The sequence below is a fragment of the Cariama cristata genome, unplaced genomic scaffold, assembly GCF_000690535.1.
Source record: "Cariama cristata isolate BGI_N322 unplaced genomic scaffold, ASM69053v1 scaffold10863, whole genome shotgun sequence".
Taxonomy (NCBI): Eukaryota; Metazoa; Chordata; class Aves; order Cariamiformes; family Cariamidae; genus Cariama; species Cariama cristata.
The window spans coordinates 5,902-20,065 of NW_009606662.1; the positions used below are offsets into that span (position 1 = coordinate 5,902).

Genomic DNA, 14,164 nt, shown 5'->3' on the forward strand with positions numbered 1-14,164 from the left:
AGCACCATTGGTCAATCGATTACACAAAATGGGACAATGATATATATATTCCACTGAATACATTATATCGAAAAAAAAAATAATCAAAAAAACCCCAACAGAATCCAGACATTGTGAGGAACGGTGCTTGTTCTAGGGCTGTAAATCAAGAGTTTGTTTGTTTAGTTTTTAATCTATAAAAAAAGCAAGTAAGGTATCCTCAGAAGTTGTACTTCAACTTCTAGCAAGGAAAGCTAGAACCAGTACAACCAGAAACGCACAGTTCTCACCTTCAATGCTTTCTGCGCAGATCTGAAAACCATCATCGCTAGAGATCTCAAAAACCAAACCTTTCTTTGGTTTCTTCTCACCAAGATACTCTTTCCTCTTTTGCTCTTGCTGAAGCCAAAACATAAGTGGGGAGCTGAAAGTGCTCTCTTCTTCCTCGAGAGCTTTTGAGCCTAGAAAAGACAGAAGCCGGCATGAAGACGGAAATTGGGCAGAATGACCTTTTTTCCACTGGTTGTTCCACAACTGAAAACTACTTACTAACTCGCCTTTTGACCAGTAAATCCACCCAAGAAAAAAATCTAGACAGTGTTGTAATAAGAGTGTGAAATCTCAAGAGCTGAAGTTTTCACAAACTAAAAATAGAGACATAACTATTTGTCCAGTATCTATTAATAGCGAACAAATCTTTCCTCCCTTTGTAGCAAGAATAACATGATCGTTAGCTCTGAGATTTTTCCTGACAGAACGAGACGCACAAAGATCAAAACTTCAAGGTACCAATTTCCCAGTCCGGGAGAATCCTGAGACTCGGTGCTTTTGAAGAAGCGACATACCTGCGTTTTCTTGCTCATTTGTTGAGTTCTGTGTGGACTGAGATTCCGAGAGGACTGCCGTTTGCCTTGGGAGGGAAGGAAGTGAACAAGGAGAAAAATATTTAACAACCTGCCTCGTTTCCTCATCAGCCCTGAACAGCTGCCTACAAAATCTTGACAGCTAGACAGACAGAAGAACCTTTTTCCCCCAGTCGAACTTTCTGACATCAGTTCAATTGGAAACAAACAAGCAAACAAAAAGATTCCACTTGGTAGCATTTATTTTTGAGGCATCTGTATCGGTCTGTGGGTAGCAGTCTAATTTAACAGAGTCTGGAACCTGTTCTTTGTATTAGCCCTACTCAGTAATAAGGCATACGCTAACATATGATCAGCCAATGCTGTACGAGCAGTCTTCTCAGCAAGCGGCAAGCTTCCCAGAGCTATATGCAACTTAATTTAAAAAATGGCTCCATATTGCAACTACATGTGACCGCTCATTCCAGACTGAAAGCTCCCAAGATATTTTAACTAGCAAAGCAAGACTTCTCACATTCTCTGTACAAATTTCCTTAAGCTCGAGCGAGCAGAATCTGATGGAAAGGTCTGTTTAAGGCTTACCCTGCAGACTGCCCACATTGTTTCGGTGATGGCTGATCCAGGCTTGCTGCATCCTGCGCATCTGCCTTCACAGCAGGAGTCCTGGAACAAAAAAGATTTAGGAACATTCAAAATACCTGCTAAGCCATACATGCCGTAAATGAGACTGGAAAGCAGTAACAGGTCCACTGGGAGCCACCGCAAGTGATGCGGCAGTTCAGCAGAACTACACTAGTAGTAACAACAGCTCCTAAGATACCAGAAACCAGATTACGCTTCCAGCATCACATCAGAACCAAGACTTGCGCTTCAAGAAGGAGGAGGAGAACGAATCCCCATGCAAGAATTGCCTGAGTGACCATAAGCAACGAGCTCAGGGGTCAGGAGGTGCACGGCGGAACGTGGACACAGCTACAGAAAACTTTTACAGGCTAAAACAGACTGGCAAGTGTCAGCAACACAAAAAAATAAGCTCTTTTAAACGGTTAGGTTGCATAAAGAGTTTTGGATCAATGTTTTAAGAACTAGGCTTATTACAAGACACCAAGATGATCAAGGAATTAGACAAGTGATGTGCGATATGTCTCAGTCACCAGAAGATGGATGTTACTGTCTTCTAGTACCAGGAAGCATTTTAGGAGAGTTCTCTCAGGCAGCCAGGACTGGAAGTCAGTGGTGGAACATCTTTGGTGAAATGGGTAATTGTTGGTAGTGTGATACCAAGACAGAGCTACGGACTACACCAACAAAACTAGACAGTTTTGCACAAAAAACACAGACCAGCAGCTCTCATGCTCTCCACGGATCTGCATTTCAAAGAGTCAATTCAAATGCCATTTTAAGTTAACGTCTGGAAAGTAATCCTCTACTGCGAGACAAGCCCACGCTCTGCTACTCTGTAAAGGAGAGCAAGATTCCTTCTGTTCTCCCAGTCCCTTCCAGGTCTCTCTTGCCTGTAGGGACTAAGGAGGAGGGAAGAGGGGGAGGAAGAATAAACCGCATGCTGGAGAGACACTAAGCTCACAGAAACTGGCACGCAGCTTAAATTCTGTGACCAAAGTGGCCAAGGCAACACCGTAACGGTGAGTCGTTTTGGTGCCTTAGCACACTGCTAATAACAGTACGATTAAAGCTTCTAGAGTGCTCATGCACGTTAACAGCATAAAGGAATAGAACCCATCATCCTTTTGAGTGCCACTTTCTCCGCCGTTATCTCTAAACCACTCTTTAATTTGCCAGCGCTGTCAATGAGTGATGTTCTCATAGCCCTGATCCTCAAAGCCTTAAATTTTTCACCCTTCCTTCTCCAGAGGTTAAGTTCTATCAACTCCTGCAAGTATCGACTTTCTGCTGGCAGCTGAGGTTTTTACCTTAGAAATTAGCAAAAGGAAAATTTGCTGCAGAAACTAGCACGAGATTCTTTCTCGTACAGTTACAAAACCTCAGGGATGGGCAGAGTCAAACACTCCTCTTACCCTGTAGCTGAGACCTGGGGTACAGCGACGGTCCCTCTGTCAGGAACGTGTGTTTCAGAGGAACTGGTCCACACGTGAGAAGTTTTGTGCTTCTTTCCGTTCCCTTTGTCTAATGATGGCTGAATGCGTTTGATCTTCGGCTTCGTTTTCGTGGGACCCAGCACAGAGCTGCTTGCCGACTGCTGACCAGACGACGGGGAGCCTCCGGGGGATGCTGAACTGGCATGCATCACTGACGACGAAGCCTTGTTTTGCTCCAGTCCGGTATTACTGGGAACATCAACCAGCTGTGGAAAGCTCGACAACTGCGCCGTTGCCGAAGGCGTGCCAAGGTCCAGCTGGGAGGAAGCGACCCCAGTTTTGCTGGCTAAAAGCTGTGTCATATGCGGAAGCTGGTAAGAGCCTTCCGGGTCAGTAGATGACGGAGCAACGCTCATGCCCATCGTCTGTGCCGAAGGCAGAACACATATGCTCGATGCAGCTGTCATAGCTCCCGTAGACGGAGTTTGGGCTGCTCCCAGTTGCGAAAACATCCCAGAACTTGGCGGTAAAGTCATGTGCTGCTCCTGAAGACCGAGGCTTTGCTGACTAGCTTTGATCAGGAGATTGCTTATCGAACCAAGGTCCCCCAATAATCCAGGGCTCGTTAATGTTACCGAACTTTGTCCCAGAACGTGACCAGGAACCGACCCACCAGTGGCAGGGGCTGCTGTGGCCTGCATGGACACGACGTTCAGCACTGAGGAACTCGATGCTAGGCCTGATACAGGCCCCGCTGGGAGGTGACCGGCGTCTGGCCCGATAACACTGGGAGATGTGCCGACTGCAGCAGCGGTCCCACCTTGCGGGAGCAAAGATGTTTGCTCAAAGTACATGACCCCAGACTTGGACCTTTTGATGATATTCGGGACGGTTCTATGGGATGTTGAATTTGTAATGGTTCCCAAATCCAGCGGGTGGTTGGAAATTTGGGAAGGAGCAAAATTAATTAAGGTCATGTTGGAGACCATATCGGGAGGAGCTATAGCAGAAGGGGTTCCAGAGGGAGCCAGCTTCTTATTCTTCCGTGACTGCAGGCGAGATATGGGCCGTTTCTTGCCCAGGGCAGCAGCTGGCGTCGAAGCGGTGGTACCAAGGTCCGTCCTCTGACTGGCTTCAGACACTAAGAGCTGAGGATCAGGGGGCGGCTGCACACCAATCAGAAGGCCTGGTGAAGGACTGCTGATGTTCGGCGGGAAGCCAGTCTGAGTGGCTGTGGAGAAGGGGTGTATATGCTGGTGATGGGACATGGGCAGCAGCCCCTTGCTCGTTGGAGGGAATAATGACTGAGACGAGGGCAAGCTCGGATTTAATCCCGTGGTCAGCGTCAGCCCGCTCCCCATAGGCCCCAGCACTGAAGTGTTGGTCTCCATCACGCTCTGTGCAGAGCTAACAGAAGGCGTTAGCTGGATCTTTTGAGTAACGCCGTTGGGAAGAGTTTGGAGGACGTACAGCGGCTGCATGTTTTGATTGACTACCAGAAGTTTTTCTGCGGCTGGCTTGAGGTGGGGTGGCGTTGTCTGCACTGCAGCGTTGGAGATCTGCGAGGGGCCGGGACTCTCTGTGGAGTTTGGCACGTACTTCTGGCTCTGGAGGGGAACGGTGGGCGACACCGGCACCTGGATACCCGGAGTCCCGCTGTTTCTCGTTAAATCCTGGTTGCTGCCGTGCCCTTGCTCGACGGGGCCGCAGGGTGGGCTGGCTATATGCTCTGCATCTATGTGACCCTGGATGAAGTGATCGGGAGTCATGTGTCCTTCGGGGCTCGGGTCTACTCCTGGGCTCAGGAGAGCCGTATCACCTTCCCCCGAGGCAGATTTTTCTGTGACCGTTACCCTCTTTTCCCCGGACTCCGTGGAAGGCAATGCAAGCATAGACCTCTCTCCCGAGGAGGAGAGCGAAGACTCCGAGATGACGGCGAGCCTGTTGTGATTCTGGCTGGGCACCGTAGGGCTGCGAGTGGTCAGAACAGAGAGATCGGAAGGAAGCTCCAGCGGCAATTCAAACTGCTCCTCCGCTGATATGGAGGAAGAGACGCTGCTATCCACCGGCTCGGTGGTTGGCAGCTGCTGGGAGAACACCTCAAACAAACCCATATCCTTGCCACGGTTGCTGTCGAGACCTAAACCTTCTCCAAGCGTTAGCAGCTCAGATGACGAGGACTCTGGACTTTCTCCCAACGCCTGCATAGATGGCGTGTTCTTTAGTACAAAGTCCATGATGTCTGAAGGGAGGATGTTCCCACAGTCATCGCTGTTGTTATTGTCAGAGTCGGATTTCAGAAGTTCTGTGTTAAAAGTGTCCAGTAAGTTCTTGTCAGAAGGCGTGCTTGCGTGAGCCCTGCGGCCCGTTTCCAACGAGCTCAGCTGAGCTTCCAGCGAATCCTGACCTTGTGCTTTAACCCTGCCCACAGGATGGCAGTTATCAATCTTTGGGTCGGTTTTGTGGACAGCGGAGCTCTTGGTGACTTGTACTTTCTCGCCGGCTTCTTCAGTTCTGTCTAGCTTTAAGTTCTCTGTTCCGTTCTCTTTACCGCTCCTTTTTGTTACTTGACTGACTTTTCTCGTTGTTGCCGTGACACTCGTATCGCTTTCCGTTCCATCATCCACACCATCTAGCTGCGAGATTTTTGGAAGATCGCACTGCTCCTCCTCCCTGAACAAGTTATGGGGCGCGAGCCTCTCCTCCGTGTTCGAGGAAACCACCGTTCTGGTGAAATTATAGTAGTATAAGTCGTCTTCGTCTGATGTGCTCAAGTCATCTGCACCGTCCACTTGTCCTTCTGCAGATCGCTTCCCTCGCTTCTTCCCAGTTGAGTTACTGTAGAAGGGGATGTCTTCCTCTCCATAAGACCTCACGCCATACAGAGGAGTCAATCCAAAGAACATATTGGATCTGGCCCGAGCGCTTCTCCGCGGATACCTCCGCTTGTACGAGCTTTCTTCTTGAGCTTTAGTTCCGTCCTGAAGCATCAAGTTGTTATCTTGAACGGGCAAGTTTTCATAGGTGTTATTTTGAGGTTCCTGTGCTGGTGCCTCGTTTGGACTTCCCTGAACTATCGGGTTATCTTCCAGGCTTTCCGAAGTTGAGGAGGGCTCTGCCAAAGCAGCCAGTTCTGCCCCAGCAGACGCAGACTGAGGTTCAGCATCGCTCTCCTGCTGTGCATTTCTAGACTGGTTTTCGCTTTCCATCTTGAGAGGAGTCAGAGTGACTTTAACGGTGCGTTTCCTAGGTGCCTGCGACTCCTTAGAGGCCACTTCGATCTGCACCACAGAACCTTTAGACGGCCCTTGTGAAGGTGGAGACTTCTCACCAGCTTTTTCAGCGGGAATATTATTACATAACCTCTGGCTAATTTGTTCAGTTGCCAAACCCTGATTACCAAACTCTGGTTTCAGGTTTCCTTCATCGCTGCTGACTGCCTGACTGGAATCTGTAAGAGATTTCAGGGAATGCTTCTCTTTAAAACTGTCTTTCGTTAACTTTTTCCCCTTCTGACGCCTGTCTCTAGAGGCAGAAATCACCGGCTCACTGGCTGCAGGAGATCTGCTGTTTACTCCAGCAGCCTTCAAGGTCTTCGCATCCATCTCATCAACCGCAGTTGCTTTTTCTGGCTGTACAGGTTCCACATGCTGATCTCTGTCTTTCCTTGGGCCTCTATGATGCAAAGGTGGAAAGGATATTGCTTCTTTGGAAGAAAACGATCCTGAACATTCTTGAAAGGTTCCCATCTTAATGTTCATTTCTGTGCCCGATGAACCGGTGGGTTGAGTGGACACTTTGGAGTTTCCTCCAGAAGGAAAACTATGAGCTGAATAATCCGGGTCCTTCGAGGCCAGCGTTTTCATCTTCTCTCCCTTAGAAGGCGCACCTTTGGCTATCAAATCTGAACTGCTAGAATGTTTTCCTTCTGCAGACTGAGATGCATCCAGCGGGTAAGTTTTAATTCCACTTGTGGCTGCTGTTTTCTGGGACCCTGAACTGGCAGGGCAACTTTGAACGGGAGCGCTTGGAGTACCTGCATTCACTGATCCCACAAAGCGGTCAGTACTTTTGATGCTCGGTTCATGTTCTGAAGAGGGCCCCATGCTGGAAACTGAAGATGCACCGTGCCTGGAATAAGTGTTCCCGGCTCGCGTAGGGGAAATCATCCGGAGTTTTGATTGCTGCTGTGACAAAGAGGAGGTGCTATGTCTCCTGGAACCAATGCTCTTAAGTCCAGAGGATAGTAAAGGATCTCCTACTGTCACTATTTCATGGGTCACTGGGGTAGGACTTCCTGAAAAAACAAGGCAAGAAAGACTGTCAAGTGATCTGAAACCTTCACAATCAATGCATACCCAATTCCTTCATACAGAACACAAGAAATTAAAAACCAGCAAAACCTTCCAGCCAAATAGCATTGACATAATGATGACACTTGAGATAGGTATTAAAAATCTGATACTGCCAATCAGTACTCACCATGTAGAGTGGACAAGTTTGTATCTCTGTGTCTCAACTTCAGGTGTTAAGTTTGAAACAAAACGTGACTCATTCATACAGAAATAGTAGCTGAATTACAATACCAGATTTCTGATTCTCTCTGCAAAAATACCGACTGAGATGATTAAGTCCCTAACTTACATTACAGCTCTTCTGTATTACTGCTATTATATTGCCCAAACATTGCCTTCTTCATCCCAGGGAAATTTTTGTTTCAGTTGTACATTTCTTGACAGGCCATCGCCTCTACTGTATAGTTTGAAAACTTTCCTTCCCTCAAACCTACTGCCACTTCACTGTTTTCTCTAGAAACAGAAAACTAAACACCGCATTCTGACTGAAGCAAAAAAAAAAGACATGAACCAAACCAAAAAGATTTCCAAAACAAACAAACAGAAATCCTCCTCCAAAACCAAAAATCAAAGCCAACAGCACTTGAAATACCTGCAGAGGGTAACGGCCTAGAGCCAGGAGACCTCTGTGCAGATGGGTAACTTGGCGTCCTGATCCTGGGCCCCTTTGAGACCGCGGGGTAGTAACAGGAGCTAGAGGTCTGAGAATGCAAGGGACGATCTGGTGATGGTGGGTTTACGATTTCAGGGGTATTTCGGCTGTCTTTAGGTAGAGTTTCTGGTTTTGTATAAAAGAGAAAGACAGTATAAGCCATCACTGAATCCTAAAAGTTGTGATCTGATAAAGTAGGTATCGTTATCAGGTTTCACTTGGGGAATCAGGGTATTTGGTAAATAAACACAAAGTCAAAGATTACTGCTTCCGCACCAGCAGATAATGTCTGCTTTCTTCTCCTAAGAACATTTTCAAATACTTGCAATACAGTATCCCTCAGCTTACACATGAAATTCCATTACATTTTAATAAAGTTTAAGATTCCATGTTGACAAAGCCGACTATTACAAATGTTTTAAAAATACGACACAGCCTCACCCTTCTGGGAATAAAAATGGATAGGGTTGAGATTTTTTTTTTTTAAACTCACCTATGGATACAGACAAAGCAACATGGAAATACAGAAGTAGCGCAATGTTACTATTCAACGTGGTATTTAACAACCCTCATATTACATACCAACACTGACACTTGAAGTACAATCTGAAGTTTTAGATCACTAGAAAAATCTCAGATCTGTAGACTAGAAAGCATTACTGCAGTAGTTTTCATTCAGCTCAAGTTTGCAGAGCTACCAGTACAGTCAGGAGCTTAGCTTGCCTTTTTTTTTTTTTTTTTTTTTTTAAAAAGTCTTAAGATGCGGTAACATTATTTGGAAGCCTGAAGTGGATTCTAGTCCAAATCGGTTTAGGAGACACAGGTCCGAGCCACTACCCGGTTTTCTGATAAGGATACACTGCAGCAAAAACACGTGGAGAATATACTTTTAGAAAGTCCTCAAAAGGTTACCTGTAAGAGGAACTGGGCTATGGGCAATTGTCCTGTTATCATCATGCTCTACAGTGCTGTTGATGTCAGGTTCTATGACCGGAGGTCGGCACTCCATGATCTTGCAGGTATACACACAGCGCTTCCTGGCATCTGTTGTGCTCCAGTACACCCTGGAGCACCTGGAAGACAATTCAAACATAAACCAATTTACTCACCAGTTGAGTAAACCTCAGCATTCCTATTTCAGATTTTCAGTTTCTCACAACTGCTTGGGACAAAGGCTTCCTGGCACAACATGCCACACACCTAGCTTAATCACAAGATCCCTGAACAGCGTGTGAAAGCTATAGTCAATTTTTACATATGTTACTTCAGCACTGGTTTGGCATCAACATACTGGAAGACATCTAACCACAAAACAGCTTATACTCACTGATAGCCGATGGGAAACAACTTATCTTCGCAGTCTGAGAGGTCATTCAGAATTCCTAAACAGTCTATCGTCATTGAACCTGAGAAAAGAGGAACGGGAAAGTTCTGTGAACCAGATTCCAGCACCAAAGGTGGATCAAGGGTCCAGAGACTAGATCTTACCAATCATCATGTGGATGTTCTCTGGTTCCAAGCCACTAAGGAATTTTCTTCTCAAACTGATCCCTTCAAAGTCCACAAAGACTCTCCTAAGAACTTCAAACCCATTCTCGGGAACCACCTGGAACAAGAATCCACAAAACTACTTGTTAATTTTAAAGGAACGACCACATGTACTCTACGCAGTCTGTCTTACTCGATCCTCAGTTTGGCCTTTTGGTTTTTAAGCTGCCACACAGTACCACTTGCCAAATTTCCCCATGCCAGTTGTACCACCGACTTCTTTTTAACAGTGCTGTGGGCCAGCCCTCACTAGTAAGGAACGCATTCGACATCAACTTCTAAAAAGTGCTTACAGTTACAGGCTAACCCCACCTTCAGATGAGGCAGGCTGTGAAAGAAGAATCTCACCTCTCCTTTGATCAAGTCACGATGTCTCTGGCAGTAAACTTTCTTATCGTCCAGAAAGACACAGTTCTTGGCTCGCGAGCACATAAAATGATAGTTACTTGTACAGGAAGTGAGGCAGCAGCCTACTGTGGCGCCTGACTTCTGGCAGAACTCACACCTCTATAAAAGCCAAAAAACAAACAAACAAAAAAGTTAAAAATTAATCTCTTCTAAAACCAGGCTACCATTACTGTTGTCAGTTGTTTTTTTCAGCATAGACAGAAGTTTAGAGTAATGTCTGACTTCCCACTTCATTGCCGTAACATTTCACTACCACGACTCACGTGGACAAGCGAGACACGGAGGAGGAGGTGAGAGGAAGGAGGATCCCTCACACAGAACAACTTTTGCACTTGCAGACTGGTTCCTCCAGGCCTCAGATTTTCTTGCCTGTATGCCAAGTGTCATATTTGCAAGCTTCACCGATTAATATGTCAACTATTTCTCCTGCATAGAGTATTCCCCACGTGGGTGGCTTACTAGTGGCTAAGAGCACTCCTGTTCCACTGCTTCTGCTGTTTTAACAAATATTTAGCACCAAACGACGCAATATTAAAACCAATTTGGACAAACTACTTTCCAGTCCTGCCTCCAGTCTCATTTCATTCTTCTGGAACTTAAGCAGCAACCAATTCACAATAGGATTATTTCATTTTCTAAGACTGCCTGGGAGTTCAGAAAAAGGACACCACCATTGCTCTTTTTGCAGTGTTTAACAGAGTAGCTATGCACAAGTTAGACATCAAGATCCTTCATCTATACTCAAACATGAAAATGCTCCTTGATCAACACCTCGAATTGGACAACACTTGTGTTCCATTTTTCCTTCTTTTATACATGTAAAAAACTTAACCTAGGTCAAAATACCAGGTACAGGCTTGCGCGCTTTCCTTTGAGTTCCTCTCCTGTCATCAGTTTGGACTGCAACAGAACATCTGGTAAGTCCTTTTATGTGAGAAATAGGCGTCAGGCTTAAACACAGCATCTGGTCGTGCTTTAGATACTCCATATTGTTTTTAAAAACGGGTTGTGACTACAGATACGGCATCAACTCCTTAAGGTATAGCACTGACAACTGAAGACCTTCTGAGAAAAACAGAACTCCAATTCTCCTGTTACAAGTTCCTTTTGGCCTCCACAATATTTCTGAACTGAGCAAGGATAAAATGAATTTTCAATTATCTCCAGTCAGTTCTATTATATATAGTGTGAAAAGAAAAAAAACTCAAGGAGAGGACGGAGCAGAAGAAACACACACAAGTAATCTTTTTGCTGGGTTCCTGTCATGGTTCTGTGTAAATCAGCGTGAAGGTTAAGAAAGTATTCTTTACTTCTACCCACCAGCTGCTTTCCCCTGATCACAGCCATGTGCACGTTTTTCAGAGAACCGTCATCATCTTCAAATACTTCTGCTGACCATAAAGCACAGTTCACATGTGTCCATTCGTTTTGGCCAATATAGAGAAGACGTCCAGCATCCTAAGGAACGGAAGGAAACATTCTTTTCCGGTATGTTCCACGAGACACAACAATGCACAAAAAGCACCTGGCCTATCCACACTACCACATCCACAGTACCACTTAAACTAAGCTCCTATCAAAATGGGCAGGTGCCAAATACTCACATTAGCACTGTCATCGCCATATTTCAGGCACAATGCGCACTGCCTGTTGTCTTCTACATCCGGAGGCGGGTTAAGTTCAGGACTATCCTCTCTGCTTCTGTCAGAGCCTTACAGTTAAAAGAGAGAACACTGTTTATTCTTGAAAGTCAGGCAGGCAAAAATTCATCTGGAAAGACTGTCAGTAAGTGAATAGGGCAGAAGAGCCAAACAGGAGCCTAGAGTTTCCAATAGCCAGCTCGTAAAGCAAGGAAAAGCACGCATCAGCCTCCGCAAAGCCCTCGCTCTGGGGGAAAAAGAGGCAGGTGCAAAGGTATTTCTGGGCCCAAGCTCAGCTCGGAAACATCTCATATGTAACAGCCTCTGAACGATTTCAGGTCACAGAGGTCGCCAAAATTCTTCAGTCGCATACAGAACTAATTCTGCCCTCTCTTCACTACAAGGAGATTTGGAATGAAGCACTCTGGGTTTGGGACCAATAGTGCTGCAATCTGTTTCCTTACTAGAGATAGGTGGTGTAGGAGGATGTAGAGGCGTTGGTGAATCTGGCTCTCCAGGCCCTTTGGGTTTTGGAGCTGGAATGATTTTCTTCATCAGAGGGGGCTGTTCAGTGCGGTTGTTCTCTTCACGCTCCTGCCACTGAGCGTAATTATGGTCAAGCGAAGGGGGCAGCACTGCATTCGGCAACATACCGCTGCTGAAACGCAACAAAGTCAGCTGTCAGACCCAACTACACCAGAGGACCTTGTGCCCCGTCTACCAGCACTACTGACATTCAGTATACATTAACAACTCATTTAATTACTTACAGTCCACACACGCTCTCAACAAAGGCTATGACCAGTCACTTACACATGGCTGGCTGTTTCTTTTGAGGGTAACAGATGCAGAAGGAGGGCCACACCAAACGGGGAAGAGGAGGAGGACGGGGAAGGAAGGACAGGACTGACAAGCCCATATGCAATATATCTCGTCCTAAATAATATTTTTGGTTACTCTGCTTTAGAACAGGGAAGTGTACACAAAACCTGGGAATGGGACTACTGTTTAACTTCTTAAAAAAAAAAAGGAAAAGAAAAACAAAACCAGAAAACCCCGCCCCACAAACAGGCTCTCTTGATACTTTTTGCTTGGACAGCTGGTAAACTGCAGGGTGTCGCAGTCGGACACAGAACAATTACTTACTTGCTTGTTACTTTATTTGGCTCCCAAAATCTGGACTTTTTTACACTGAACCATGGAAAAACACGCTCCATTTGCTGAAGGAAAACAACACTCCATTAGAAATGTTATACAACATACCCCAAAATTCAAAGACACTCAGCCAGGTTCTACTGTAAACGCACAACTAGTAAGATTTCATTAATGTCAACCACCCTGACAATATATTATTTTATTCCTGGAAATACTCAAGCAATGGTAAGCGTGATGGACCCTTTGGACTCCAACAGCAACAAGCAGTGTTAGGATACCAAGCAGTTTTCAAAATCACCGTAGTCCAGCTCACCCGAATAAAGAAGGACTTGACCATGCTATTGGCTTTCTTAACTTCCGGCTGCCCTCCATCGGAATTAATGGCTGCTTGAATTATCTTCACGATATCATCACTGAAATCCAACTGTAAGAAAGCCACAAAATTTCATGTTAACAGGATTATCTCTTGTACAGCTACACCATCTACTGATTTTTTTTTAAGGCATTGAGTGAGCATCCAGATGACCAGAAGACTGAACCGGAGCATCGACTTAAAAGCAACAAGAGAATTTGGCTGTAAAGCAACAAGCAGCCCTGTGCATTTGCAAACCGGCTGGCAGAACTGCTACACTCGTCACTGTTCATGTCTTCCCTCTACCAGGAGCTGGCTGCGGACCGATTTTAAATCATCTAAGCTAGCTACCTCACAAGGATTCAGCCAAAATCTGGCAACAGCACATCTGCCTAGTGCTTTGCAATATACAGTCTTCCTCAAGATTGCAGGCTTGGGGCGGGTGGGGGGGTGGGCGTGGAAAAGAGGAAAAGGCTGCTCCCTACAACGAAAACTGATTCGGTCAACGTTAGCCTTTTGTAGAAACGACCCCTAAAGAGATCATCCCTTCACACATGAATTATTAGTTTCCAGATAACTGACGACCATTGGTGTTAGTTGGCTAGGCCTTGGGTTAGAATTTGCACATGAAGGATGATCTATCCTGTTTCCACGAACATAAACCTCTGACTGAGAGCAAAAGGGGTTTAACCAAATATCACTGCTGGTTAAAGACAGCCATACAACAGTGTAAATTACATGTCTTTGGGCCAATGTTAACACGAGTGCCAGCCAGAATTATTTTTAGCAGCACCTTAACCTGTTTCCTTGTTCATAAAGAAAAGGCTTAGGCATGCCCAGTAATAAACACCACGGGTCATAAAGCAATTCACAGGGTCTATTATTAGAGTGGAACACTAAAACTTTGACATACCACAGAGGTATAACCTCCTTGATCCATTTTTCTTTTCACTCCTTCCAGATCGAGAGGTTGCTGCTCCTCCTGTTTACTGACTTCTGTTAGGACAGGAGGATCGGGACCTTCCGGAGAGCTTCTGGACGGGATACTCTCTTCCGTCTCAGGATTTAAATCAGGTGGTTTTGCTGCCTGTTAACATCAGCAACCAGACAGAAGGACAGCGGCTATTGGAAGTGTGGCTGCTATTCATGATATAC

The 14,164-nt window shown here is 45.7% G+C and overlaps 1 protein-coding gene across 1 annotated transcript in view; it reads right to left on the minus strand.

Moving 5' to 3' along the window:
- The window catches only part of KMT2A (lysine (K)-specific methyltransferase 2A), a 33,272-nt gene that overhangs the window by 3,269 nt on the left and 15,839 nt on the right, over nucleotides 1-14,164 (minus strand). The window contains exons 15-29 of the mRNA XM_009696453.1: nucleotides 13,923-14,096; nucleotides 12,971-13,081; nucleotides 12,649-12,722; nucleotides 11,967-12,160; nucleotides 11,467-11,573; nucleotides 11,183-11,320; nucleotides 9,803-9,961; nucleotides 9,395-9,512; nucleotides 9,234-9,312; nucleotides 8,819-8,979; nucleotides 7,847-8,032; nucleotides 2,879-7,196; nucleotides 1,425-1,505; nucleotides 825-889; nucleotides 270-440 (exon numbers count right to left, since the gene is read on the minus strand). Of these exons, the coding sequence (XP_009694755.1) occupies nucleotides 270-440; nucleotides 825-889; nucleotides 1,425-1,505; nucleotides 2,879-7,196; nucleotides 7,847-8,032; nucleotides 8,819-8,979; nucleotides 9,234-9,312; nucleotides 9,395-9,512; nucleotides 9,803-9,961; nucleotides 11,183-11,320; nucleotides 11,467-11,573; nucleotides 11,967-12,160; nucleotides 12,649-12,722; nucleotides 12,971-13,081; nucleotides 13,923-14,096 (6,136 nt within the window). The remainder of the gene's footprint in view (nucleotides 1-269; nucleotides 441-824; nucleotides 890-1,424; nucleotides 1,506-2,878; nucleotides 7,197-7,846; nucleotides 8,033-8,818; nucleotides 8,980-9,233; nucleotides 9,313-9,394; nucleotides 9,513-9,802; nucleotides 9,962-11,182; nucleotides 11,321-11,466; nucleotides 11,574-11,966; nucleotides 12,161-12,648; nucleotides 12,723-12,970; nucleotides 13,082-13,922; nucleotides 14,097-14,164) is intronic.